At 60.9% G+C, this 23,359-nt stretch overlaps 7 protein-coding genes across 7 annotated transcripts; 3 read left to right on the forward strand and 4 right to left on the reverse strand.

Moving 5' to 3' along the window:
- Positions 1-141: 141 nt before the first annotated feature.
- Positions 142-1,422, reverse strand: PLICBS_007620 (uncharacterized protein; the record flags this gene model as incomplete). Its single annotated transcript, XM_018321075.2, has 1 exon — positions 142-1,422. One exon carries the CDS (start codon positions 1,420-1,422, stop codon positions 142-144), a length of 1,281 nt encoding a protein of 426 aa, XP_018180972.2.
- A 404-nt stretch (positions 1,423-1,826) lies between these two features.
- Positions 1,827-6,674, forward strand: PLICBS_007621 (tripartite DNA replication factor; the record flags this gene model as incomplete). The annotated part of the gene is made up of 5 exons (XM_018321076.2): positions 1,827-1,871; positions 1,923-3,149; positions 3,205-3,300; positions 3,346-3,840; positions 3,888-6,674. 5 exons carry the CDS (start codon positions 1,827-1,829, stop codon positions 6,672-6,674), a joined length of 4,650 nt encoding a protein of 1,549 aa, XP_018180973.2.
- Positions 6,675-6,804: 130 nt separating this feature from the next.
- Positions 6,805-10,248, reverse strand: PLICBS_007622 (uncharacterized protein; the record flags this gene model as incomplete). Its single annotated transcript, XM_018321077.2, has 7 exons — positions 6,805-6,865; positions 6,914-7,131; positions 7,179-7,436; positions 7,481-7,602; positions 7,650-7,884; positions 7,928-9,217; positions 9,265-10,248. The coding sequence occupies 7 exons, from the start codon at positions 10,246-10,248 to the stop codon at positions 6,805-6,807; spliced, it is 3,168 nt and encodes a 1,055-aa protein (XP_018180974.2).
- Positions 10,249-11,338: 1,090 nt separating this feature from the next.
- Positions 11,339-11,828, forward strand: PLICBS_007623 (uncharacterized protein; the record flags this gene model as incomplete). Its single annotated transcript, XM_018321078.2, has 2 exons — positions 11,339-11,598; positions 11,741-11,828. 2 exons carry the CDS (start codon positions 11,339-11,341, stop codon positions 11,826-11,828), a joined length of 348 nt encoding a protein of 115 aa, XP_018180975.1.
- A 353-nt stretch (positions 11,829-12,181) lies between these two features.
- Positions 12,182-13,476, reverse strand: PLICBS_007624 (branched-chain-amino-acid transaminase bat2; the record flags this gene model as incomplete). Its single annotated transcript, XM_018321079.2, has 2 exons — positions 12,182-13,194; positions 13,251-13,476. 2 exons carry the CDS (start codon positions 13,474-13,476, stop codon positions 12,182-12,184), a joined length of 1,239 nt encoding a protein of 412 aa, XP_018180976.1.
- A 3,225-nt stretch (positions 13,477-16,701) lies between these two features.
- PLICBS_007625 (uncharacterized protein) lies at positions 16,702-19,725 on the forward strand (the record flags this gene model as incomplete). Its single annotated transcript, XM_018321081.2, has 3 exons — positions 16,702-17,304; positions 17,364-18,201; positions 18,257-19,725. 3 exons carry the CDS (start codon positions 16,702-16,704, stop codon positions 19,723-19,725), a joined length of 2,910 nt encoding a protein of 969 aa, XP_018180978.2.
- Positions 19,726-20,481: 756 nt separating this feature from the next.
- PLICBS_007626 (NAD-dependent histone deacetylase sir2) lies at positions 20,482-22,198 on the reverse strand (the record flags this gene model as incomplete). The annotated part of the gene is made up of 2 exons (XM_018321082.2): positions 20,482-21,845; positions 21,946-22,198. The coding sequence occupies 2 exons, from the start codon at positions 22,196-22,198 to the stop codon at positions 20,482-20,484; spliced, it is 1,617 nt and encodes a 538-aa protein (XP_018180979.2).
- Positions 22,199-23,359: the final 1,161 nt, after the last annotated feature.

Below are 23,359 nucleotides of genomic sequence, written 5' to 3' on the forward strand. Positions count from 1 at the left end.
TCTGCGTCTTGAGTACTGTGTTTGGCCGACTTGAAATAGATCCAATTGGACCGCATCGGCTTGTCTCCATTGCCCGATACTGCTTTTGAGCCGTGATGCATAGTATTGTACATGGACTAGCCTATCTTATAATAACACGCTTTATCTCCTTCTTCCCCACGAGGACCCTTGCTCCTGGTCCGTCCCACGCCGTTCCCGCTCGAGCAGTTGGTCAAACTCCCTCTGCGCCTGGCCCTTGGCCACGGCCCGTTCCTCGTCGGCATTAGAAAAGGAGTAGCTGTCTCTGGGGCCGCGTTGCGGGCTGGCGTCATCTTCGCTGGCCCAGCCGCCGGTGGCCTGCGGCGCCTGCCACGACTGCTGGGGTTGCTGCTGCTGCTGCTGAGAGCCGCGCCTCGGCTGGTACTGGGCCTGCTGCCGGACGCGGTCCCATGCCGAGCCGCCGCCGTATCGGGCCGAGGCGTCCTGCTGGCCCTGGGTGGAGGGAGCCACGGGAGAGGCGTCATCGACATCGGAGAAGGAGTCCCAGGAGTCTTGCTGCGGGGATGACTGTTGCGACTGTTGCGACTCCGGCGAGCGATACTGTGTCCATGCGGATTGTGCTTGGGCCGGTATGCTTCCCGCCGGACGCTGCGGCTGCGACTCGGACCTCCACTGGTCGCCGTATTGTTCGCCTGAGCCGCCGTACTGGTCGCCGCTGTTGCCATACTGATCGCCAGAGCTGCCGTATCGGTCGCCCGGGGTTGCCACCTGGCCGTGCGAGCCTTGGTCGTAGATCTCCTGCGCGCGCGCCTTGCCGTCCCGCAGCATCGATGCCAGGCGCGGATCCTGCTCCATGGCGGCGCGATAGCGCATAAAGTTGGCGCCCTGGAAGATGGGCTCGCCGAGGAGCCATATGACGCCGTAGTAGGCGACGAAGCGCGCCGAATGCCACATGACCTTGACGTGGGGACCGCCGGTGACGGGGTTCATGCGGCCGTCCATCTTGGGCCTCAGGAAGGGAAAGCGCCAGGTGTTGCGGCCGCGGTACGTCATGTAGGCAGCGAGGCCCGTCATGGCCCACTTCCAGATGAGCATGGTGTGGATGCTGTCGACAAAGTGCTCGGTGAGGGCCTGCGTCTCCGTGTCGCTGAAGGCGCGGCTGTTGGCGGCGGCAAGGGACGATACGGTCGACTCGGCGAGGGCGAGGGTCTGGTCGCGGCCGAAGCCGCGCAGGCGCGCGTACAGCGGCGGCTCGTAGTCGCTGAACAGGCGCTGTAGCTGCTCGTGGACAATGGGTTCGAAGCGCTGCCGGTTGTGGAGCGCCTGCTGCCGCTTCTCTTCGATGGCGGCGCGCACATTGCGCGAGTACTCGGCGCGACTCATGGTGTGCTGCGGGTCGCTGCCGCGGCCGCCGGCGTTTGGATTCGGGTTCGGGTTATCCATGGCGAGGCGTTGGGGGGTTGGCGTTGCGCAATGGGCTGACGCAGTTGCCGGAGGTTCATGGGTGAGGTGGGATGAAGCCGGGAGACGGTTTTGGCAACGGTGACGCAAGAGTCGCCCGGCTGCAGGCAGGCGGATCGGTCGGGGGGCAAGCTTTATCGATAAGACCCACGTGATGGGCGCAGTTGCTGGGCAAGTCCCTTCCTGTGTTTTAGTGTGGCAGCGCGTCCTGGTGGGGGTTTGGCGCTGGACGCGACACCCAACAGCTAAACGCGTCTCCCTGTCCAGCCATCCCTTGTTGCCGTGCGGAATTCCAACCACATTCGCCTTCACGCTCATTGCCCATTGTTCGTAACTCCACAGATGCGGGCCGCAACTTCGATGCCCGGTCATGATCACTACGCACCATGCCGCTTCAGAAGTCGTACTCTGAGCGTGTCGGGCTGAGCAAGGTGAGCCGCCTGCCTGTCGCGCCGAGACTCAGAACTGACCGACAACAACAGAACCGACAGCCGTGGCAGCGATCCCACAGCCATCCCGTCAACCTGCAAACACCAAAGGCGAAACTGCCGCCCGTGTCCGAGACGACCAAGAATAAACTGAGCAAGTTTCAGTACCAGCCCACCGATGGCGAGTCCGGAGAGGACCAGCCCGCCGCCAAAGACGGCGAGGCCTCAACGACCACGCCCCTGACGAGACTCAACTGGCGGGATCTCGTGGAGCCGAGTGCGGCGCCCGAGGAGCGGACCGACACGTCGCCCAATGACAAGATCCTCTGGAACAACCGCGAGGACCCTGCCTACAGGGGCATTCTGTCACCCGTCATGGCTCGGAAGCGCAAGCGTGCGCGTAGCTCGTCGCCAACGTCGTCGCCGTTGGGAAATCCCAATACGCCCGCCGTCAACGTCGAGAAGCTCACCAAAGCTCTAAAGTCACCGCACGCGGACCCGACGCTCGAGCTGTGGGACCGGTACTCGCTCAAGCCCGAGCTCAAGCATGGCGCTGCCTCCCCGAGTGGCGCCGTGAACCCGGCTCTCGCGCAGCTGATGATCTCATCTTCACCAAAGCCGTCAAGAGAAACGCCTGTGCCACGCCAGGACAGCAACCTGAGGCGAGCCGTCAGCTGCGGCGTGGCCGGGACGAAGAGACGCAAGGTCGAAAAGTCGAAACTGGGGAGTCAGGGCAGCAGCCAGCAGAGAGAGCTCGAGGCGGCTTCTAAGTCTTCACTCGTCACTGCGCTGCTCGATACCGTCAACGGCAACTGCCAAAGCCCCGCGCAGGAGCACCAGACGCCGGCTGCATCTCCATCGCCAAGACGAAGGCCGCGACCAGCTGTCGAGTCCCCATGTCGGGCAGCCGGCGCACCAGATCCCGCCTCGTCCGACTACGGTGACGATGACTTTGATGACGACACCTTTATCGAGCTCGAGGCTGTGATGAAAAGCACCCAAGCAGCCGCATCAACAGCAGCTCCGGCCATGGATACCCTCGTGGCGCCAAAGGGGCCAGTGGAGGCGCCAGCAGACCAGTTTGACGACTCGGACGATGGCATCTTTGACGACGGGCCACCCCCCTTGGCCAGGCGAGGACTAACGACGCCGAGGTCCGCCAAGACAAGACCACCAGCAAGTCCGGGAGACGACTTTGGGGACGACTTTGACGGCGACATCGACTTTGACGCCGTCGAGCTCGCCGCGACGCAAACCGTGCAGCAACACCAGCAGCCCTCAGTAGGTCCAGACCTGGCGAGGCTCTCCCAGTGCTCCATTCACTAAGACAAGGTAGACTAGCCAAAAGGCCAAAACTATTCAGCGATACTTAGTGACGAGCGTTTTAGAGGGCGAATACGTCGACCAGTACGGCAATGCGCGTCCTGAGAAGGTACGTCAGCTGGTCGTTTCTCGTTCTTCTGCTGACCCTATTTAGATCCTTATCATCCAAGCCGACACGTCCAAAGTAGTCAAGACGGTGCACCTGCGAGGCTCGTGGTTCGACACGCCAGCGCACGCCGAGTCGTACGTGCATGTCATCGGCGACTTCTCTCTCAAGGGCCAGTGCATCATCGACGATGCCCAGAATCTCCTCATCTTGCACCCAGATCAGCTGATTTCGGCCACGGTCGTGGCAGATTCGTTTGGTTGCATGCGTCGTGCCGTGCTGCAAGACCGCGTCAAGGCGACGAGCGAAGCCTCTCCGCCTCTTGTGTACGGGACAATCCTGCACGAGATCTTCCAAGAAGCCCTACTCGCGAACCAGTGGGACCTCCCGTTCCTGGCGAAACTCATCGATCGAATCACCGAGAAGCATGTCGAGGATCTCTACACGATCAAGGTTGGCATGCCGTCGGCGCGAGAGCATCTCCAGTCCAAGATGACGGAGCTCAGCTACTGGGCAAAGGCATTTGTGTCGTCACAGCCGCAGGTAAGCCGTTTCCGACATCTGTAGCCAGGCTCAAGCTAACTCTTCAGGCCGACGCCATGGTCGAGGACCGCAATGGCAAAAAGGCCAACATGGCCGTCACCAAGCTGCTCGACGTCGAAGAGCACGTGTGGTCGCCCATGTACGGGCTCAAGGGCAATATCGACGCCACCGTCGAGGTCACCATGGTGGATGGAAAGCAGAAGAGGACGCTCACGGTCCCGTTCGAGGTCAAGACGGGTAAGCACGCCAACAGCAACCACATGGCGCAGACGGCGCTGTACACCCTGCTCCTGTCGGACCGGTACGACATCGAGATCGCTTGCGGTATCCTGTACTACATGGAGACGTCCAAGACCATGCGGATCCCGGCGGTGCGACACGAGCTGCGGCACATGATTATGCAGCGGAACCAGCTGGCCTGCTACATCCGAGAGCGAAGTGTCCAGCTGCCGCCCATGCTCAAGAGCAAGCACATGTGCGGCAGGTGTTACGCCAAGACGTCGTGCTTCACCTACCACCGACTGGCCGACGACGGAGACGGCGAGTCGAGCGGCATGGGCGAAAAGTTTGACGAGCTCGTCAAGCACCTCACGCCGACGCACCAGGAGTTCTTCATCAAGTGGGAGAACCTCTTGACCAAGGAAGAGAAGGAGTCTCAAAAGACCAAGCGAGAGCTCTGGACCATGACGAGCGTAGAGCGCGAGAAGAAGTCGCGATGCTTTGCCGACGTCATCATTGAGGAGGGGTCTGCATCTGTCGACACGGACAATCCCCGTATCAACCGCTTCCACTACACCTTTGTCAAGCGCGAGCATCAGGCCGGCTTTTCGTTCCTGGAGTCGGAGCTAGCAGTTGGCGAGCCCATCGTGGTGTCCGACGAGGACGGGCACTTTGCTCTCGCCATCGGCTACGTGACGGCCGTACGCAGGCAGCGGATAAGCGTGGCCGTCGACAGGCGACTGCACAACGCTCGCATTCGGCAGCCCGGCTTCGACGAGGCGGACAACCAGGTCTTTGCTAGCATCATGGACGTAGCAGCCGAGGGAGCGCCGGCGGACCAGACCCAGGGCAAGATCAAGGAGCCGCCGATCCGGTACCGGCTGGACCAGGACGAGTTTAGCAACGGCATGGCAACGGTCAGGAACAATCTCGTGCAGATGATGGCGAACGACGTGCCTGCCGCGCCGCGCATACGGAGCCTGATTGTCGACCTGGCCGCTCCGCGATTCAAGACGGCGCCGACGCAGTACACGATATCGGACCAGGGCAGCCTCAACGTCGACCAGAAGAGGGCCATCGAAAAGGTCATGAGCGCGCAAGACTACGCGCTCGTGCTAGGCATGCCTGGCACGGGCAAGACCACCACCATTGCGCACATTATCCGCGCCCTCGTGTCTCAGGGCAAGACGGTGCTGCTCACGTCCCACACGCACACTGCCGTCGACAACATCCTGCTCAAGCTAAAGACGGACAAGATCCCCGTTCTTCGCTTGGGTGCCCCCGCCAAGGTACACCCGGAAGTGCAGGACTTTGCACATCTCGCGGGCCAGCCGAAGAAGACATTTGAGGAGATCAAGGAGGCCTGGCACGGGACGCCCGTGGTAGCGACGACGTGCCTGGGCATCAACCACCCCGTGTTCCTCGAGCGGTCGTTTGACTACTGCATCGTCGACGAGGCGTCGCAGATCACGCTGCCCATCTGTGCGGGCCCGATCCGGATGGCCAACGCCTTCGTGCTCGTCGGTGACCACAACCAGCTGCCGCCTGTGGTGCGCAACGAGGAGGCGCGGGAGGGCGGCCTCGACGTGAGCCTCTTCAAGCTCCTGTCGGACGCGCACCCGCAGTCGGTGGTCAACCTCGAGCACCAGTACCGCATGTGCGAGGACATCATGACGCTGAGCAACACGCTCATCTACGGAGGCCGGCTGCGGTGCGGCTACGACGCCCTGCGCCGGCGCAAGCTCGAGGTGCCTCGCATCAGCGCCCTCAGCCACATGCACTACGACGCCGCGTCCGCCTCTCTCCCCGGCACGCCGCGATCCTTTTGCACCGGCCCGGCGCCGACGCGGTGCTGGCTGTACGACCTTGTGGATAGCGAGGCGCGTGTACGCTTCGTCAATACGGACACAATCCGGCCGCTGGTGCGCGAGGAGGCGCAGGGCAAGCGCATCGTCAACCCGGCCGAGGTGCGCGTCGTGTCGCAGCTCGTCGAGAGCCTCCTCGCCGCGGGCGTCCCCGCCAGCGAGGTGGGCGTCATGACGCACTACCGCGCGCAGCTCTCGCGCCTGCGCGACCGGCTTAGGGGGCACGCCGGCGTCGAGATGCACACGACGGACCGCTTCCAGGGCCGTGACAAGGAGGTGGTGGTGCTCAGCCTCGTGCGCAGCAACGAGGCCTGCAACATCGGCGACCTGCTCAAGGACTGGCGCAGGATCAACGTCGCCTTCACCCGCGCAAAGACAAAGCTCCTCGTCGTCGGCAGCCTCGGCACTCTCAAGAACAGCGGCAAGGAGAACATGCTCAGCCAGTTCGTTACGCTCATGGAGGACCGCGATTGGATATACGACCTGCCGCCCGACGCCCTCGACAGCCACCGCTTCGAGGAGCTGAGCACACCCGCGACAGCGCCGGCCGGTCCGTCGCAGAGGGCAGCGTGGTCTCCAGCGAAGAGGCCGTCGCCGGCCAAGAGGACCACGGCTACGCACGTCGGTTCGCAGGACAAGGAGAACCGCCGCCCGTCGCCCAAGAAGGCGCGCATCGGGGACAGGGCGCTTCTCAGGGGGAAGCTGATTACAAGGGACATACTCAACGAAATGACAAACGGCGCATATTAGGTATACGGGCGGCGCGGGCATCGGACTACTATTACTCGAGGGGCGCAACAGGAGTACTAAACATTACAACATTGGCGTATCTACTAGTTAGGGTATCAAATGGGTAGCCATCGTTGGTCATTACAGGCCGTCATGATTCTTCGTGTCCATCGTCCGAATCCTGCTCCTCGTCCTTGAACTCGTCATCAAAGCTACGACTGTCAGTGAAACTCTCGCAGCTGGGATGTCGCGCGACTCACCTCTGCTCGCCTACAATGAGCTTCGTGTACCGCTCCAACTCCTCCAGCTGCGCGACGCAGCCCGTGAGGCTCTCGTTGTACGAGAAGCTGTAGATGTTGCTCCACTTCTTGTGCCACTGCACGTCGCTCTCCTCGGCGTTTCGCGACATTTCCTCCTCGACCTGGGCCGACTTGAGGAGCAGTCTCTTCCTGGCGGCGGCGGCGCTGGGAAGGTATCGCTGCGATAGTCAGCAATGTCACAATATGCCAGCAGGTGAGTGCGTACAGGAACCTTGCGCTGCGACCGCAGGGCGCCGGCGAGTGTGTACAAATTGGCCAGGATCGATGCCACAGCATCGCGTCTGTAGCTAAGAAGCTGCTGCGCCGCCACGGGATTGTCGCGAATGTGGCCCGGGTTATAGAACAGGGCAGATTGGCGGACGGCAATGAGGTACTCAAAGAAGCGTTCGCAGGTGTCGGCGAGGGCGGAGTACGGCCTCGCGTCGAAAGGCGCCCTGAGGCGCATCTCCTTTCTGGTGAGGATCTGGAGGTGTTAGCCATGCTCAGGGGTATACGAGGGCTACATACCAGTAGCTGTCTAATCCGAACGAAACCTTCTCTCAGGCGCCCCTCGAGTAGCTCAGATCGCTGGACGTCTTCAGGCGTGGGGTCCTCGCCCTCTTCAAAATACACGTATTTGGCCACGACACCTGTCCTTGTCAGTTTGGTGCTGTGGGTGATTGACTAGCCCACGTACCGCGATAGATGACGCTCATGAAAAAGAGCATAGACGACAATGCATACCGGAGCTCGTGCCGCGCCACAAACGGCCACAGGACCCAGTTTACAGGTATAGGGGCGATCGTGCCGACAACGAACACGGTGCCCTTGAGCACGGCAAGCAAGGCCGGGGACGTATCGCTGTCTGCGCCATTGACCTGAAGCCCGAGAGAGATGACGGTAAATGACAGGCATCCAACGAGCCCGGAGCGCTGAACAGTAAGCTTTGATCGTGTGCAGGGTCAAGACACATACCGGATGCGTGCTCTGCGTATAGCGATAGAGCATGGGAATCATATAGATGGCGGCAAACACCGCCATGACATATGGGTTTCCGTTGCCGGCGGCATACGCGGCCCCGCTCCAGGCAGCTCCCAGAATTGCCAGAGATGCTCTAATGACGAGGTCCTGTAAGTTTCCACCAATCCTCGGATGCATCGCGATCCAGCTCATGGTGACAGCCCACCACACCTCGTACTTGTCCCACCAGGAACTATTCACTTCCATGTAACCCGGGACTGAGAGCAAGGTCGTCACCAGACAGACCTTAAAGGCATACCGGCTCTCGAAGCCCTGGAGGCGGTGGAGGGTGTGCCAGAGCTTGTGGCGAAACGTCTCCTTAGGCGGGGAGAAGCCGTCGACCTTAGCATCCATTGTGGCGTGCGAGACTTCAGCCCTCAAGCCCATGCCCTCGTCTCCAGGGTCATTTTGGTTGAGCGGGTGGTGCTCACGGGACTTGAGCTTGTCGAGCAGCCGCACGATGCCTATGAAAGTCATGTCGTAGGACGTGGCCGCGGCACCTCCACGGTCGTGTCTCACTTGGGCGTTCGAGCGATGCAATGCCTTCCTGAGGGGATACGATGGCAGGTACAGCCTCGGCCACTCCGAAAGATGCTGCATCGACCCGATCTTTGCCATGAGATTCTCGATGGTGGCGGCAGTTTCGCGGACGTGCCTAGCGAATACGAAAAGCTGCACGACCTGCGAGTCGCGTAATGTCGAAGGCGGCAGGTCACCAGACTCGAGAAGCCGAGACTCGACCATGTCGAACGCGGCCTTTGCCTGCCTCAATCGAATCTGGATAGGCCCAATATCCGACGACACTTGAGCTGCGGGCCCCAGGTACCTGCGATATCCCGACAAGTCCATCAACGCGGCTTGGCACCGCAATAGGCCTTCAGTCATGGAGGAAATGACCTCTCTAGTTGGTGCAGCCATCTCGCTGACAACTTTGGTAGTGATGTCCGCTTCGCTGGCCATGGAAGACGTGTCGTCAAACGGCACGGACGATGGGCCGTGGACGGTGATGACAACGTCATCCTCCTGGTCAGAGTCGACGAATAAGAAGGTTTCAGTCTCGAGCGAGAGTAGGGCGCGGATAACGGCCTGCATCAGGTTACGAAGGTCCGAAACATCATCCGGACGGAATCGAGTGATAGATATGTCCAGTTTCAGATCACGAGCCGCTGTCGACAAGTCGACGAATATCTTGGCAAGACGCCTCCGCAACCTGTTGTCGCGAGGTCGTGGGATGACCAAAGCCTCCTGAATCGACGTTAGCGACTCTCTGAAGAGACCATATATCAACTCACCTGCATCGCTTCGAACGCTTTGTGCAGGGTAGTGGCGAGCGCTCTGGCACCCGCATCCGGAAAGACGACGCAGTTGACGACCAGGGCAATCGCCTGGCCGAGCAGCCAGGGGATGCCGTAGCTGAGCAGCTTGGACCACGCAATATCGTGGCTGCTCGTCTCGGCCAACGTGGTGAAGGTAATAGCAATGCCGGCGCACAGCGCTGCCTGGTAGAATCTGTTCCAGAAGGAACGCAGGAGCGCGGCGGCCGTCATGAAGAGCGCGAGGAACAGGGCCAGGATGCCTCCGTATCCGGCTTGGGCGGCGAGGGTCGACGTGGACAACAGGAGCCCGACGACTCCCCATCCCAGGCCCGCTGCGGTGCCAATGATTGTGAGAATGGCGCCGTCGAGCTGCGCTCCGAGGGCGCGCGCCGGGTGGTTGATGATGACGGAAACGACCATGATGGACGGATACCGTCCCAGCCAGTCACGCACGGCCGGAACGAGACACAAGACGTAGGCGATGAAGAAAGCAGTAAAGGACTTGAGCAGGCGGATTCCTGCCCGCGTCTTCGTGACGCGCCTAGACAGCGACTTGAGTTCGTGCCACTGCCGTGGCAAAAAGTACTTCGGGGCGAGAGGCGAACCCTTGTCAAAGGCGGCGGGCAGGGTCTCCTCGGCGTGCTCCAGCAGCTCTTGCTCATGCAGGAGCGAAGGCTTCAGGAACATGCCATCGAAGAAGCCATCACGCAGCTCCGACACGCCGTACGTGTCCGTGTCCATCTTGTCGTCAGGAACCATCTCGTCGATGTGCGCCATGTCGACGACGGAACTGCGTCTGCTGGCGGGGACGGACCCCGGGTCGCCAAGGTAGGCCCTGCCGAGGGACCGCGGGAACATGGCATCGTGGTCGCCGTCTTGGTGTTGCTTCCGACGACGGACGTAGCTGGAGCGCGGGCTCTCGGACGCGCCGGACGGTCGGGGGCTCGCCGGGTCGGCCATGGTCAAGCCCGGCGGCGGTGGCCCACCAACAGCGGGAGGACTGTGGGAGCCAAAGTGCTGCGGCTTTGATGCATCAGGGCGCAGGGTGCGAGCTCCAATACACAGTCTGGCCCGAGGATCGCCAACGACTTTGTTCAAGGATGGCTTGTTGAAGATGCTACGACGTCCAGCCGGAAGCCGGTGGGACTGGGAATGACAAAGGGAAGCATAACCCGGATCGCGCCTGCCCTGCCCCGCTAGCCCCTCTTGAGTCTTGAGCCTGAAAAGAGCTCGACCCGGCCATGTACAAACTCATATAGCACTCACTGTGCTGTCGAGCATCGTGATCCTCTGCGTGCTGCTGCAAAGCTCGTAAGCGATGGCGGCCGTCGCTGATCCGCGCGCTGATCCCTCAAGTGACACGGCTGCATCAGAGCTGCCTCGGGCAATTGGACAATGTGACGTGAGTGGACGCGCGCGTGCTTGCAGCCCGCATCGCGCATTGCCTCAGGCTGCCTCGTTACCCCACAGATGTCATCGGTAGATGCAGATGACCCCTCAACCGGCCACAAGATGGATGCATGAACTTGGCCGCGCCATGGCATCTGGGCGCAGCGCGCCGACCAGGCATGTGTCGCCTTGGCCGGATCCCGCAAGTTCAGGCGCAATTGGCGGGCTCACGCTGCGCCCAGCCTGTGCGACGGCCGCGATGTACCTTTGCAATGCGACCGCCCAGGGGTCGCCCTGCTTTATCTCGCGCGTAGCCAGATCAAGTGCAGACGCAGCGATGGACCAAGCAGCACCATCAGTCGTGCAACGCGATTGTCAATTGCTGCCTTATGGGCCTCAGCTCGGCTTCAGCATTGACATTGCGATATCGCTCTGACGTGCATCCGGCCAATCGCGCCCCCGAAACTGCGCGCGCCATGTCACGTGACCCCAGCCAAACTCCCGGGGCCCCATTTCGCAACGTTCCTCGCACTCCTCACCACCGACAGCCACGACGGACCACGAACCCGCCACGGCCACAACTCACCGCACCCCGAACTCGCCTCCGAACATCGTCGAGGCCCCCGCCCGTCCGCAAACTCCTTGCCACGGACGTCCCCCAATGGCCCTCCTCCGACACGCCGCGCGCGCCGCGCGCTGCACCCGCCAGCCCATCGCCTCCTCGCGCACCTTCTCCGTGTCCGCCCGACGACAAGGCGGCGGCCACGGCAGCGAGTCGCAGTTCGACCCGCCCACCGGCTGGCTCTGGGGCATCAAACCCGGCGAGAAGGCCGAGACCGAGGGCTGGGAGTGGCCCATGTACCTGTTCTGCGGCAGCCTGCTTGCCACCGGCATTGCTCTTGCCTTCAAGCCTGACACCACGTACGTCCCCGGAGATCGAGATGCGTTTCAGGCAGGAAGAGCCATCGCGAGCCCGTCAATTCCGCGGCTTGTGCTCGTTGAATGGCCGCCTTGCCTGAAAGCCGCATCTCAATCGAGATATATAGATGCTAACTCGTGACAGCGTTTCTACTTGGGCCCTCGAAGAGGCACGACGGCGGTTAGAAGCTGAGGGTATCCTGCCCGACCCCTCACCGGAGAAGAAGAACTAGGGACGAACGGTACCTGGATGATAGACGGGGGAAGCCGGCAGCGACGGACATGCCGGTCCGTGAGCCGCCACCTGTACATGTTTGGCCTTTGCTTTGTTGCGCGGGGACAGTCCTCACGGCATGACTATTAGACTTCAATGCAAGGATTATTGCATACTTGAATTGTGATTTGCGTGCTGCTGTCAACGTGTGCCGTCGAACTGCGTATCGTTCAATGCGGAACTTCATCTTCGCGCAACAAGAAAATGTTGAGAAGACCCAAGTCTTGGACGACAAGGGCTCAAAAAGTGTAGCATACGAGTCTAGGCTTGATAACTAACGCAATGACGCTCTAATCTATGTACCGCCGCCCCTCAGTCCAACTTGTAGCTCCACTCGTGCTCCTCGTCGCCGTACTGGATCGCCTCCATCCACTCCTTGATCTTGAGCGCAATCTCGCCCGACTCCTCGTGCTCCTTGAGGCCGCAGTCGACGTGCTCGCCCTTCCAGGCAATGGTGCGCACGGGGCTGACGATGGCGGCGGTGCCGGCGCCAAAGGCCTCAATGAGGCGGCCGTCCTTGGAGGCCTCATAAATCTCCCTCATGGTGTACTTGCGCTCCGTGACCTTCCAGCCCTCGGGGACGAGGCGCTCGCGGGCGAGGGCGAGTACCGAATCGCGGGTGACACCCTCGAGGATGGTGCCGTCGAGTGGCGCCGTGATGAGCTCCTTCTGGCCCGTCTCCTTGTCCTTGATGGCGACAAACATGTTCATGGTGCCGACCTCGGTCACGTACTCCTCCTCGCCGAAGAGCCACAGGTTCTGCTGATAGCCGCGGCTGGCGGCCTGCAGCTGAGGCACGATGCAGGGCGCGTAGTTGGCGCCGAGCTTCTTGTCACCGACACCGCCAGGCCAGGCGCGCACGGCGTAGTCGGTGGCCTCGAGTGAGACAGCCTTGAAGCCTGTGGGGTAGTAAGGGCCGACGGGCGAGGCGATGACATAGAGCAACGCGGAGCCGGGCGGGCCGACGCCAAGCGTCTTCTGCGTGCCGATCATGGTGGGACGGAGATAGAGCGAGTAGCCGCGCTGGTCGGGGATGAAGCGCGAGTCGAGTTGAGCGAGCTTGCTGATGAGCTGGATGAAGCTGGAGGGCTCAAAGGTGGGCAGGGCGATGCGCGCGGCCGACTTGTTGAGGCGAGCCATGTTCTTGTCGGGCCGGAAGAGGCGGACCTTGCCGCTCTTGTCCTTGTACGCCTTCATGCCCTCGAAGCACTCGAAGGCATAGTGGAAGACGCACGTCGCCGGGTCAAGCGAGAGGTTCTGGTAGGGGGTGATCTTGGGCTCGAGCCAGCCCTCGTCCTGGTTCCACTCGATGGCGAGCATGTGGTCTGGGGAGCTGTTAGCCACGGGTGCTGCGACAAGGCAGAGCGAAGGAAGTACACACCGGTGAACTCGCGCCCGAAGACGAGGTCCTCGGGCTTGCTCAGCGCCTTGGGGCTCTTGGTCTTGGTGACGCTGAGCTTGGAGGCGTCAAGCGGCTGGTGCTTGGCCGAGGAGGCAGCTTCGGCCTTGATGCTCATGAAGCGCGCCGCGCGGTAGGCGGGCAGCCGCGCCGACGACGACCGGCACGCGGCCCGGAGGGCGCTCCGGGCAAAGCTGGCGGACTGCATGGCTGGCGACGGAGAAGCGGCGGGAACTCGACGTGGTGTTGGTAGCTGCTGGTTGCGACTGGGGGGCGGGCAGGACCCGGACGGCGCGGGCAGCAGACGATGCGGGATGCGCCGAGAGCAATTGACGCGGGCGCAAGACCAGAGGAGAGGCCCGATCGAGTCCGTCGAACAGACAGGGCAGCAAATGAAGGGATCGCGAGGCCGGGGGGCGTGGGCTGACGCAGACGGAGCGTTGAGCGCCGGGGCCAGAATTAAAAAGATGGCCCCCCGGAGCGGTACCGGAGCTGCGGGCTGCGTGTGGTTGGCGGACCGCCGCCGTTCCAGCGCCCTTTGAGCCGCTGCCATGTTGGGTCGCGCCCTTGCCCGGGCCGATTATAAGCGCCAGAGCCGCCGCCGGCTTTAGTGCCGTCGACGGCGGCTGCAGGGTAGCCCGATGTCAGTCCCTGCTTAGCGGTATCGCATTCGGCCCAACTTCATCATCGCTGAGAACATGTCCAAGAGCCCAGGAGCTGCTCTTCTGCGTACATTGACAGGTTCATGCAAGGCATCAATCGCTCATATCAGGCACGAGTGTTGATCGGGTCGTCAATTAATCAGCGATGCTTGCACACGCTCACATTTTCACGACCCAGGCCAGGTATGGCGGAGGTGTGCGCATAATGGTAGGCGACAGCTGATATCTACCAATATTGTTTCATCCAAATGTGCCATCTGTAGTCCCCGAGTAGAGCATTAGAGTTTGCCGGTTAGATTGTTTTATGCGCATAGGCGGCTCCGAACAGGGAAGACGGCATGGAGTAATAACTTAGTGGTTCGCCCACCCATGTACGTGGAGGACGGCAGCCGAGTAATGCTCAAGATGAGGCGAGCTTGATGAGCCTCATCTACAAGCTGGCCATCGCTTTATGCGCCCTCCGCAGGAAATCGAACCCTTTGTAGAGAGCAGTGCGCTTGTACATACTCGGCAATGTGAATGAAACAAGGGCCACTGTGATTGCAAAGAAAGCCAACATCAGCGGCCCAGCTGGACGAGTCCCGGATCCCTGCGCCGCCTCCTTATATCAGCAACATGTAGATGAGTAATAGGGCACTCGTTGACGTAGAGCTGAAAATGAACGACTGAGGCCTTGAGGTCTACGAGTCAGACGATAGTTGAGAGGCATCGCGTTGTTTCACGTACAGCAAGTTGAGGCGAGTCCTCCATGAGGTATAAAGTCGATGGAAACCCGGTAGTGTTTGGTACCAAGAACAGAAGACCATTCGACCAGATTATTACTTTCGTTAAGCATCACTCAGAATTCACTGCTGGGACTGGTGAAGAAGCCCCTTTACAGTACACCACTCTCAATCCCTGTCAACAATTCACCATGAGAACTGCTGTCCTCATCGCCGCTCTCGTCGCATCGACAGCTGCCATCCCTGCAGATAGTCAGGGCAGGACAGCTACAGGAACGGATGTCAAGTCCACAAGACACCTGACCAACACGGGTGGGAACAGCCTTGGCAGCACCGCAACTCTTCAGAAGCGTGCCAACATTGCCAACAGCTGCCAAGGCAACCTGGACTTCGTTCAAACTGCCCTCCAGGGTTGCGCGGAGAGAGCGGCCGCATCAGCAAAAGAAGCATTGAATGGGTCGTCCAAGCTGATGCAGCAAATCTTTCACACGAGCGATCAAGGAGCCCGTCGCTTCGTCTCCGAGGTGTTCACCAAGATAGCCGACGAATGCGGTCCTAAAGGAAGCGGCTCGGTGCAAGTAGCTTGTGAAGCGCGCCCGAATTGCCGTGACGACAACGGAAAGGAGTGGGGTGCGGTCACGGACGCACCAGGGCCGGATTTGAATCTATGCCCCAATTATTTCACAGGTCCCATCCGTGGCAAGGGGGCATGGTGCGATGGGCTCGACGCAGAGAGTTTGATGGTACACGAGATGTCCCACGCGCTCAACGCAACGGAAGATTACGCATATGGCTTGGACGGCGTTCGAGGGCTTCCCGCCGAAAGGAGTCTCCATAATGCCGAGTCGTACGGCATGTTCTCGCTTTGGCTCGCGCTCAAGTGCTCGGGCGACGGAACGCCAGGCCAGGCGCCACAAGGCATGCCAGGCACGTCTCCTAACGGTGGGTCCGGCGGGCAATCACAGGGATATCCTGGACAGTCGTCACAAGGAGGGCCAGAGAGTCTGCCGAGTGATTCACCAAGTCAAGGCCCAGAAACGCCAAATGAAGGCCCGTCGAGCGGAAACAGTGAGCTGGGTGACCTGCCGGAAGGTTCGGGGAGCGGTCCGGAAGAGTCATCAACTGAAGCTTCGAGTGGCTCGTCGCCAAGTGACGCCGGAGAGCTGGGTGGTCTGCAGGAAGGGTCGGAGAGTGTCCCGGGAGGACCGCCGCAGGGAGGCCCCAATGGACAATCAGGCTGCAAGCACGAAAGGCCAGCAGGGGGGCTCTCAAACGGACCACAGCAAGGCTCGCCAGGCCAGTCTGAACTCCCTGATGAGCTTTTGAAGCTTTTGGAGGAAAACGGTATAGAGCTTGACAAATGAGCCGGAGGGCCGTTTGGTGCCGGCAGTAGCTGGGAGACTTGATTGCAAGAACTGTCGGCGTTGGCCCGCCAAGGGGAAGGGGACGCGATCATGGAGAATTGGAGGAGCAGTAGAGTTGTTCAACATCGCCTTGAAGGCGAGAAGGGGCTTCGTTCATCAACGCGCTTGGGTCGCCACCTGTTGAGCGATGAGCCTGTCATATAAATACATGTACACGACTGAGAGTCATGGCTATGTTCTTCTGAAAGTGCGTTACATCATTTCGATTCGACTCACACGCAAAGCGCAGTGTGAGGTGGTGATGTGGCCAAGTCTAAATTACGGTCGGCGCTGCCTCAATTATATGCGGTTGCAGCCATTAGTCAGCGCAATTGACGTGGTCACGGCCCGACTCAAGTCGAACAAAGCTCACCAGACAAGCAGCCAGCCAAACCAGCGATTTATCGAAACCAAGGTTGACGACGTCTCTCCCAGTCGCCATTGGGCAGCGGAGCGAATTAGCACGAGGCGACGCTCTGCCATTGCGACATCGCGTTCATCACTGCTGCGACACGCCCATCTGGGTCACCGACCGAACAGCTCGAGCATCGCCACGTCGCCTCGGCCCGACGCACCCAGCTCGCGCGCGACGACGACATGATAGCAGCGGCCCTCCCGCCTCGGCCCCCAGCGTAATCGTCGCAGCATGTTCTCCTCGGCGCTCAAGTCCATCTCCGCCACCAACATCACCGCAAACTACTCCATCTCACCGAACCCCACCTCGACGGCCGGCCCGTGGAAGATCTACGACGCGAAGAAGAAGTCGACGGGCAAGGCGTATAGCGTCTTCGTCTTCGACAAGAAGGCGCTAGACAGCCATGGCAGCTCCCTGGGGCGCTCCGGCGCCTCGTCGTACAAGCGCAGCGTCGAGGAGGTCGTCGAGCGCCTGAAGAAGGAGGCCTCGAGTCTCGCCAAGCTCCGCCACCCCAGCATCCTCGAACTGGTCGAGCCCGTCGAGGAGACGAGAGGCGGCGGCCTGCAGTTCGTGACTGAAGCCGTCACCGCGTCGCTGGCGAGCGTGCTGCAGGAAAAGGATGACCAGGAGCGCGCGGGCGGGCCTGGTGGCCGCTCGAGCCGCTACGTCACCGAGGATGCGGACGGCGTGCGGAGGAGGAGGGAGCTCGAGATTGACGAGCTGGAGATTCAAAAGGGGCTGCTGCAGCTGAGCAAGGCGCTCGAGTTTCTGCACGAGAACGCGGGGCTGGTCCACGGCAACCTGACCCCTGATGCAGTCCTCATCAACGCCAAGGTAAGCAACTACATCTACGCGCCGTAAGATAGGCATGTGCATTGGCTGACGCATCGCAGTCTGACTGGAAGATAAGCGGTTTTGCCTTTTGTAGTCCCGCTGAGGGCTCCAACAAGCCCACCTCCATACAGGGCATCAACCTGTACGAGGTGCTCAACATGGACCCGCGGCTACCCAGGCTCGTGCAGCTCAACCTCGACTACACCTCGCCCGACTTCGTCATGGACAACAATCTGACGCCGTCTGCCGACATGTTCTCGCTTGGGCTCCTGTCCGTGGCGCTTTACAACTCGCCGCATCAGTCACCGCTCGAGAGCCACGGCAGCCTCTCGTCGTACAAGCGGCTCTTCTCATCGTCCTCATCCGTACCTTCCTCAACCAACAACTTCCTCTCTTCCCGCCCGCTCCCCAAAGACCTCTCTCAACATGTCCTGCCGAGGCTCATCACAAGACGGCCGGCCCAGCGAATGACGGCCCGTGAGTTCCAGCAGAGCGAGTACTTTGACAACATCCTCGTCTCCACCATCCGCTTCTTGGACTCTTTCCCGGCCAAGACGCCAAACGAAAAGTCGCAGTTCCTCAAGGGCCTCGTCAAGGTTCTGCCGTCGTTCCCCAAGTCGGTCATGGAAAAGAAGATTCTGCCGGGGTTGTTGGACGAGCTCAAGGACAGAGAACTTTTGGCGCCAATCCTGCAGAACGTGTTCAAGATTATCGAGCTGCTGCCTTCCGCTCGACGAGCGTTTGGTGAAAAGGTGCGGCCCGCGTTGAAGGAGATTTTCGTCGTCAATGCGAAGCAGACGCAGGAGAAGGACCCAGCACGAGACGCAGGCCTCATGGTCTTTCTCGAGCACCTGCAGGCTGCGGCAGACAACAGCTCCGGCAAGGAGTTTAAGGACGGTAAGAGCGAGACCTAGTGTTATGAGGAGATGATGACAAGACTGACAGACTACAGATATATTGCCTGTCATCCTGGCAGCCATAGAATGCCCGACGCATGCCATCGTGGACGCCGCGTTGAGGACTCTGCCATCTGTGCTTCCTGTGCTTGACTTTAGTACCATCAAGAACGAGCTCTTCCCCGTGGTGGCAGCCGTCTTTAGCAGGACGAACAGCCTCGCCATCAAGGTGCGCGGTCTTCAGGCGTTTGTCATCCTCTGCGGAGGGTCGGCCGACGCGGCAGCCGACGACGGCCTGAACGGCCTGGTAGAGGACAAGAGGAAGACATCATCATCAAGTGCTTTGGACAAGTACACGATGCAGGAGAAGATTGTTCCTCTGATCAGGTCCATCAAGACCAAGGAACCGGCGGTAATGATTGCAGCGCTCAACGTGCTGCGCATCGTTGGCCAGACGGCCGACGCCGAGTTTGTGGCAATGGACATCCTTCCCGTCCTGTGGAGCATGTCCCTGGGGCCCTTGCTGGATCTGAAGCAGTTCCAGACCTTCATGGAGCTCATCAAGAACCTGTCGCGGCGAGTGGAGGAGGAGCAGTCCAAGAAGCTCCAGGAGACGTCGGGCAACTCCAACGGCGCAGCGGCCGGCCCCAACGAGGACTTCCTTGCGTTCGGAGGCGTGACTGGCACGGCGTTTGACGCGAGCGGCGGTGGCAACGAGGATGACTTTGAGTCTCTGGTCAAGGGGCGACCCGGGGCGGGCAGCGCGTCGGCGAGCAATGGGACCGGCGTCGCGAGCTGGGACGAGACGCCCTCGGTCATGTCCGCACCACAGACGACCACGAGCACGCCGCAAACGCCTTCCTTTTCGTGGTCCACGCAGACCCCTGCCAGTCCCACGGGTGTCGCTACGCAGCCGAGCCAGGGGTCTGGCTTCCGCACAGTCACGCCAGACCTCGCGCGATTCGGGTCCATGACGCCGTCGTCGACGCAGTTCAGCCAGCCGCTGCAGCCTACGCAGCCCTCGCAGTCTGGCTTCCAGGCGCCGCCTACCCAGCCCAGCGCAACGTCGTTCAACTGGTCGTCGAGCACGGCGTCGGCCGCAACAGCCAATCCCTGGGCGTCGACCTCGTCCACGCCCAACTACGCACCCAACTACTCGTCCGCGAATCCGACGTCTCCCTCATCCACGCTTTCTGGCTTCGGCGGCATGACGTCTTCCATGAGTGGAATGTCCCTCGGGGCGCAGCGGCCGAGTATCAGCGGGCAGCGCAGCTCGTCGTCATCGTTCTCGTTGCCCCCGCCACCCGGTGGCTCTGGGGGCGCCGGCTCCTTTGGCATCAAGCCCCCTCCTAACCCGGCGCAGCAGCAAACAGGGTGGTCATCCGTGGGCGGCATGGGACGAATGGCAAACAAACCCATGGGGTCGATGGGGTCGATGGGTGGCGCCAACAATACCATCGGGGCGCAGCAGCAGCAGCAGCAGCAGCAGAAGTCGGGGCTGGACAAGTACGAAAGTCTTATTTAGGCATGGCATTGCGTTTTCCTTTCTTTTGCTCTCCTGGTTCTTCTCTCTTGGGGTTACTCACGCATATATGATGGGGGGCGGTTTGTTGTACGTAAGTCTCACGCGGCAGGATGACAGGCGGATACCACTTTGACGAGGACGAGTAGCATGTACGTGACAAGAGACATGAACGACAGGGTCGAGGCGGCATTAAGGTTGTATTCCATCCATGCTGTCTTCCTTCATCTATCTAGACAAAACGCGTCGACCGTGTGTATACGCGCGAATTTACGTACGTCTTCTTTTGTGGGAAGAGAAGTGCCATCTAGGCGCGAAGCTTCCTTTTCCCATCTACCGCCACCCATGTGTGTTTCCGTCCATAACGTCGCGATCAAACCAGCAGCCCATGGAGAGAAAGAGAGGGCAGGCAAAACAACGGGGAAAGACATGGGCCAAACAAAAAACAAGGAGACCGAGCAAGCGGGCTAATGAGGCCCGGGGGACACGAAGGAGAACGCGGTCGACCGGCTGGTCGGGTGTGCGTATGTGCCCCCTTTGGGGCCTCCAGCCATCCCGTCAAAACGCCAGACACCACGATTTGAAACAACAGAAACCGTTACTCCTTGCAAGAAAAGGACAGATGACCAGGCAAGGACGTGCGCGGGCTCAAGTATTAAAACAGGTAAGTGACTCGCAGGATGGTGTAGCGCAAAGGGCGAAGGGATGTGCCAATGTGTGTGTGTGTGTGTGTGTGCATGGCGCTGAAGCAGTGGTCCGTCACGAGCTTGCAACAGGCTTCTTGGCGGCAGAGCCATTTTTGACATCGCCATTCGTGGGGGCGGCGGCGGCGGTCCCGTTCTTGGCCGCGTCTGTTGCGCCGTTCTCAGCCGACGGCACGCGCACCTCGAAGACGTGTCTGCTGCGGTAGCCAGGCTCGGTGACGACGTCGATGGGCTGGCCCTCGGGGACGGCCATCTCGTGGCGCATGGGCCAGTCCAGGCGGCGGCAGAGCTCGGCGACGACGACGTCGCAGTCGCCGAGCAGGTCAATGTCAAAGTTGATGTGGCTGACGGGCTGGCGCGAGACGTAGATCTGGGGGATCTGGGGCGGCAGCCAGCTGACGATCTCGGAGACGGGGGTGACCTTGAGGGAGGTGCCGATGACGATGACGAGGTCGACCTTTTCGCGGTCGTGCGTGGTCAGGCGCTTGGAGAACTCGTCAGGCAGGGCCTCGCCGAAGAAGGTGATGTCGGGCTTCATGACGCCGGCCTCGGGGAGGTCGTAGTCGGAGTTGTCGTCGTCGTCGGTCGAGTCGCCACTCGCGGAGCGGCGGACCTTGCGGCGGGACGAGGCGTTGGCGCCGGCGGAGCGCTTGCGCTTGCGGCGGCGACCGTTGCCGTTGCCGGCGAGCAGGGCCTGGACGCAGCGCGGGCAGCGGGGGATGTTGCCGGCCTTGATGTCCGGGAAGATGGCCTCGCCGTCCATCTGGAAGCCGCACTGGACGCACGAGGCGGTGCCGAAGGAGCCGTGGCACTGGACGAGCTTGTCCTTGGGCAGGCCGGCCTTGACCTCGAGGTTGTCGATGTTCTGGGAGTAATTTGTGAGCAGCTTGCCGCGCTGGTGCAGCATGGCGAGGAACTTGTGCGTCGGGGTGAAGCGGTCCGTGGCGGGGACGATGTCGCGGGCGACCGAGTAGAAGATGGTGGGATCATCCTTGAAGACGTCAATGTCGAAGACCTCCTGGGGGTCGCCGAGGCCAAGGTGCTCGAGCTTGGAGTAGAGGCCGGTGCCCTTGGAGCGGAAGTCGGGGATGCCGAGCGAGGTGGAGATGCCGGCGCCGGTGATGACGATGATGTTGGAGGAGCGGCGGACAAGGTCAACGGCGTCGTCGACCGAGTTGTAGCGCGACAGCTTGGCGCGCTTGGACAGCTCGCGCGACATGGCGAGCGAGAGGAGGCTGAAGTAGGCCTCGTCGGGCTGGCCGTCGAGGAAGGCCGGCGCGCGGATGTTGAAGGCCGTGAGGAGCTTCTTGGCCGTGTAGCGGCCGGCGTCTACGGTGCGCTGGCAGAAGACGGCCGGGCCGTACTCGCGCAGTTCCCTGCGGAGGCGGCTGGCCTCTTCGGGCGAGCACGCGTCTGATTCTGGGGCGGTTGTCAGTCGGAGGATTCTTCATCAAGTTTGTGGGACAAGGGGTGAGAGTAGGAGGGCGATGAATAAATGAATGAATGCATGTAGACTCACTCTTCTCGCCGTCGGCATCTGACGACGACGACAGCTCCAGAAAGGCATCCTCAAACAGCGAATCCGTGTCCCACGACTCGCGGACGTCGTTGACGCGGTCCTCGAGCTCGGCCAGCGACACGTTGGCCTCGGCGCGCTTGATGTCTTCGAGCGTCGGGTTGGCGGGCAGGCTGTCGAGCGCGTCCGGGTTGCCCCTTCGCGGCGGCAGGGCCACGGCGGCGGCCTTGCCTGCGGGAGCGCGTTTCATGGTCATTGTAGGAGAGGGAGAAAGCAGAAGAGATAGGCTGGGGGCGAGCCAGCAGTTGATGACGACGACGGTCGCGTTGGGAGAGAGACAGATAAGTCAGTTGCCCGAGTGGCGAGTTTCCTCACCAGGGGGGAAGGGCAACGAAGCGCGTCGAGACAACTCGAACCACTCACTGCGCGGGCAGTTTGGCGGTCTGGCGGGCGATGGCGGATCAGTCGGGCGGGCGGGCTCTCAAAGAGAATGAGACGAGGTAATTCAACAACAGAGAGAGGCAAAAAAGAAATGATTATGTATCGTACGGCCTTATCGGGCCGGCGCCGCGACGAATGGCGTGGGCAGCGGGCGGGAATAAACGAGGACAACAACAGCCGACCGACCGACGGGCGAACAAAAAGGGCGGCCACGGGCGGGCCGTTGTTGAAGGCGAACAGAATACCAGACCGGGCTATACACCAAACCCTCCTGTCGACAGTTTTGCGTGAGCGCGGCGAGCCCCGGGGGAAAACCACAGTGCAAAAGGAGGAAAAGAAGACCGACGGACAAAAGCGCGTTGCCAATGCGTTGCGGTCGATGGCGACGGGCGAAGATGACGGGCGGCGGCGGGTTGAATGGTTGTGGGAGACAGAGAAAGAAAGAGAGAGAGTAGGAAGGCGAGGAAAAGCCAAAAAAAGGTTGGGAAAATGTGACTCGGGCAAGGGATGAAATGAGATACAAGAAAGGGCCAGCCAGCCAGCCAGCCAAGGCGACAGGAAAAAAAATGTCGCTCGAGTCGGGCGATACCTCAGAGGCTCAGACCTCTCACACACAGGCGGCGGCGGCGGCGACAAATGGGAAGCCAGCAAAGTCAAGCTGGGTGTGCAAATGGGCGTATAGCAATGGGCATTGGCAATCAATCAATGGGCAATGGCATGGAAATGGCACGTTGGCATGACGAGGCCAGCAGCGGCCAAAAAGGTACCTACCTTCCTTCCCTAGGTAAGGCAGGTAAGGTAGGTAGTTGAGAGCGCGCCGCACCTCGCAGCCCGAGTACCGGTACTCCGTGGCCTTTTCAGAACGCAAAATGCAAACGCAAATGCACAAGAGGCAGTTTCGTACTTTCGTACATGAAGCGCGGAACCTCCGAGTGGGACACGAAACAGATGGACGGTGGAAGGCTGGAAAGGGTGG

Source organism: Purpureocillium lilacinum (assembly GCF_023168085.1).
Source record: "Purpureocillium lilacinum CBS 284.36 DNA, scaffold_5, whole genome shotgun sequence".
Taxonomy (NCBI): Eukaryota; Fungi; Ascomycota; class Sordariomycetes; order Hypocreales; family Ophiocordycipitaceae; genus Purpureocillium; species Purpureocillium lilacinum.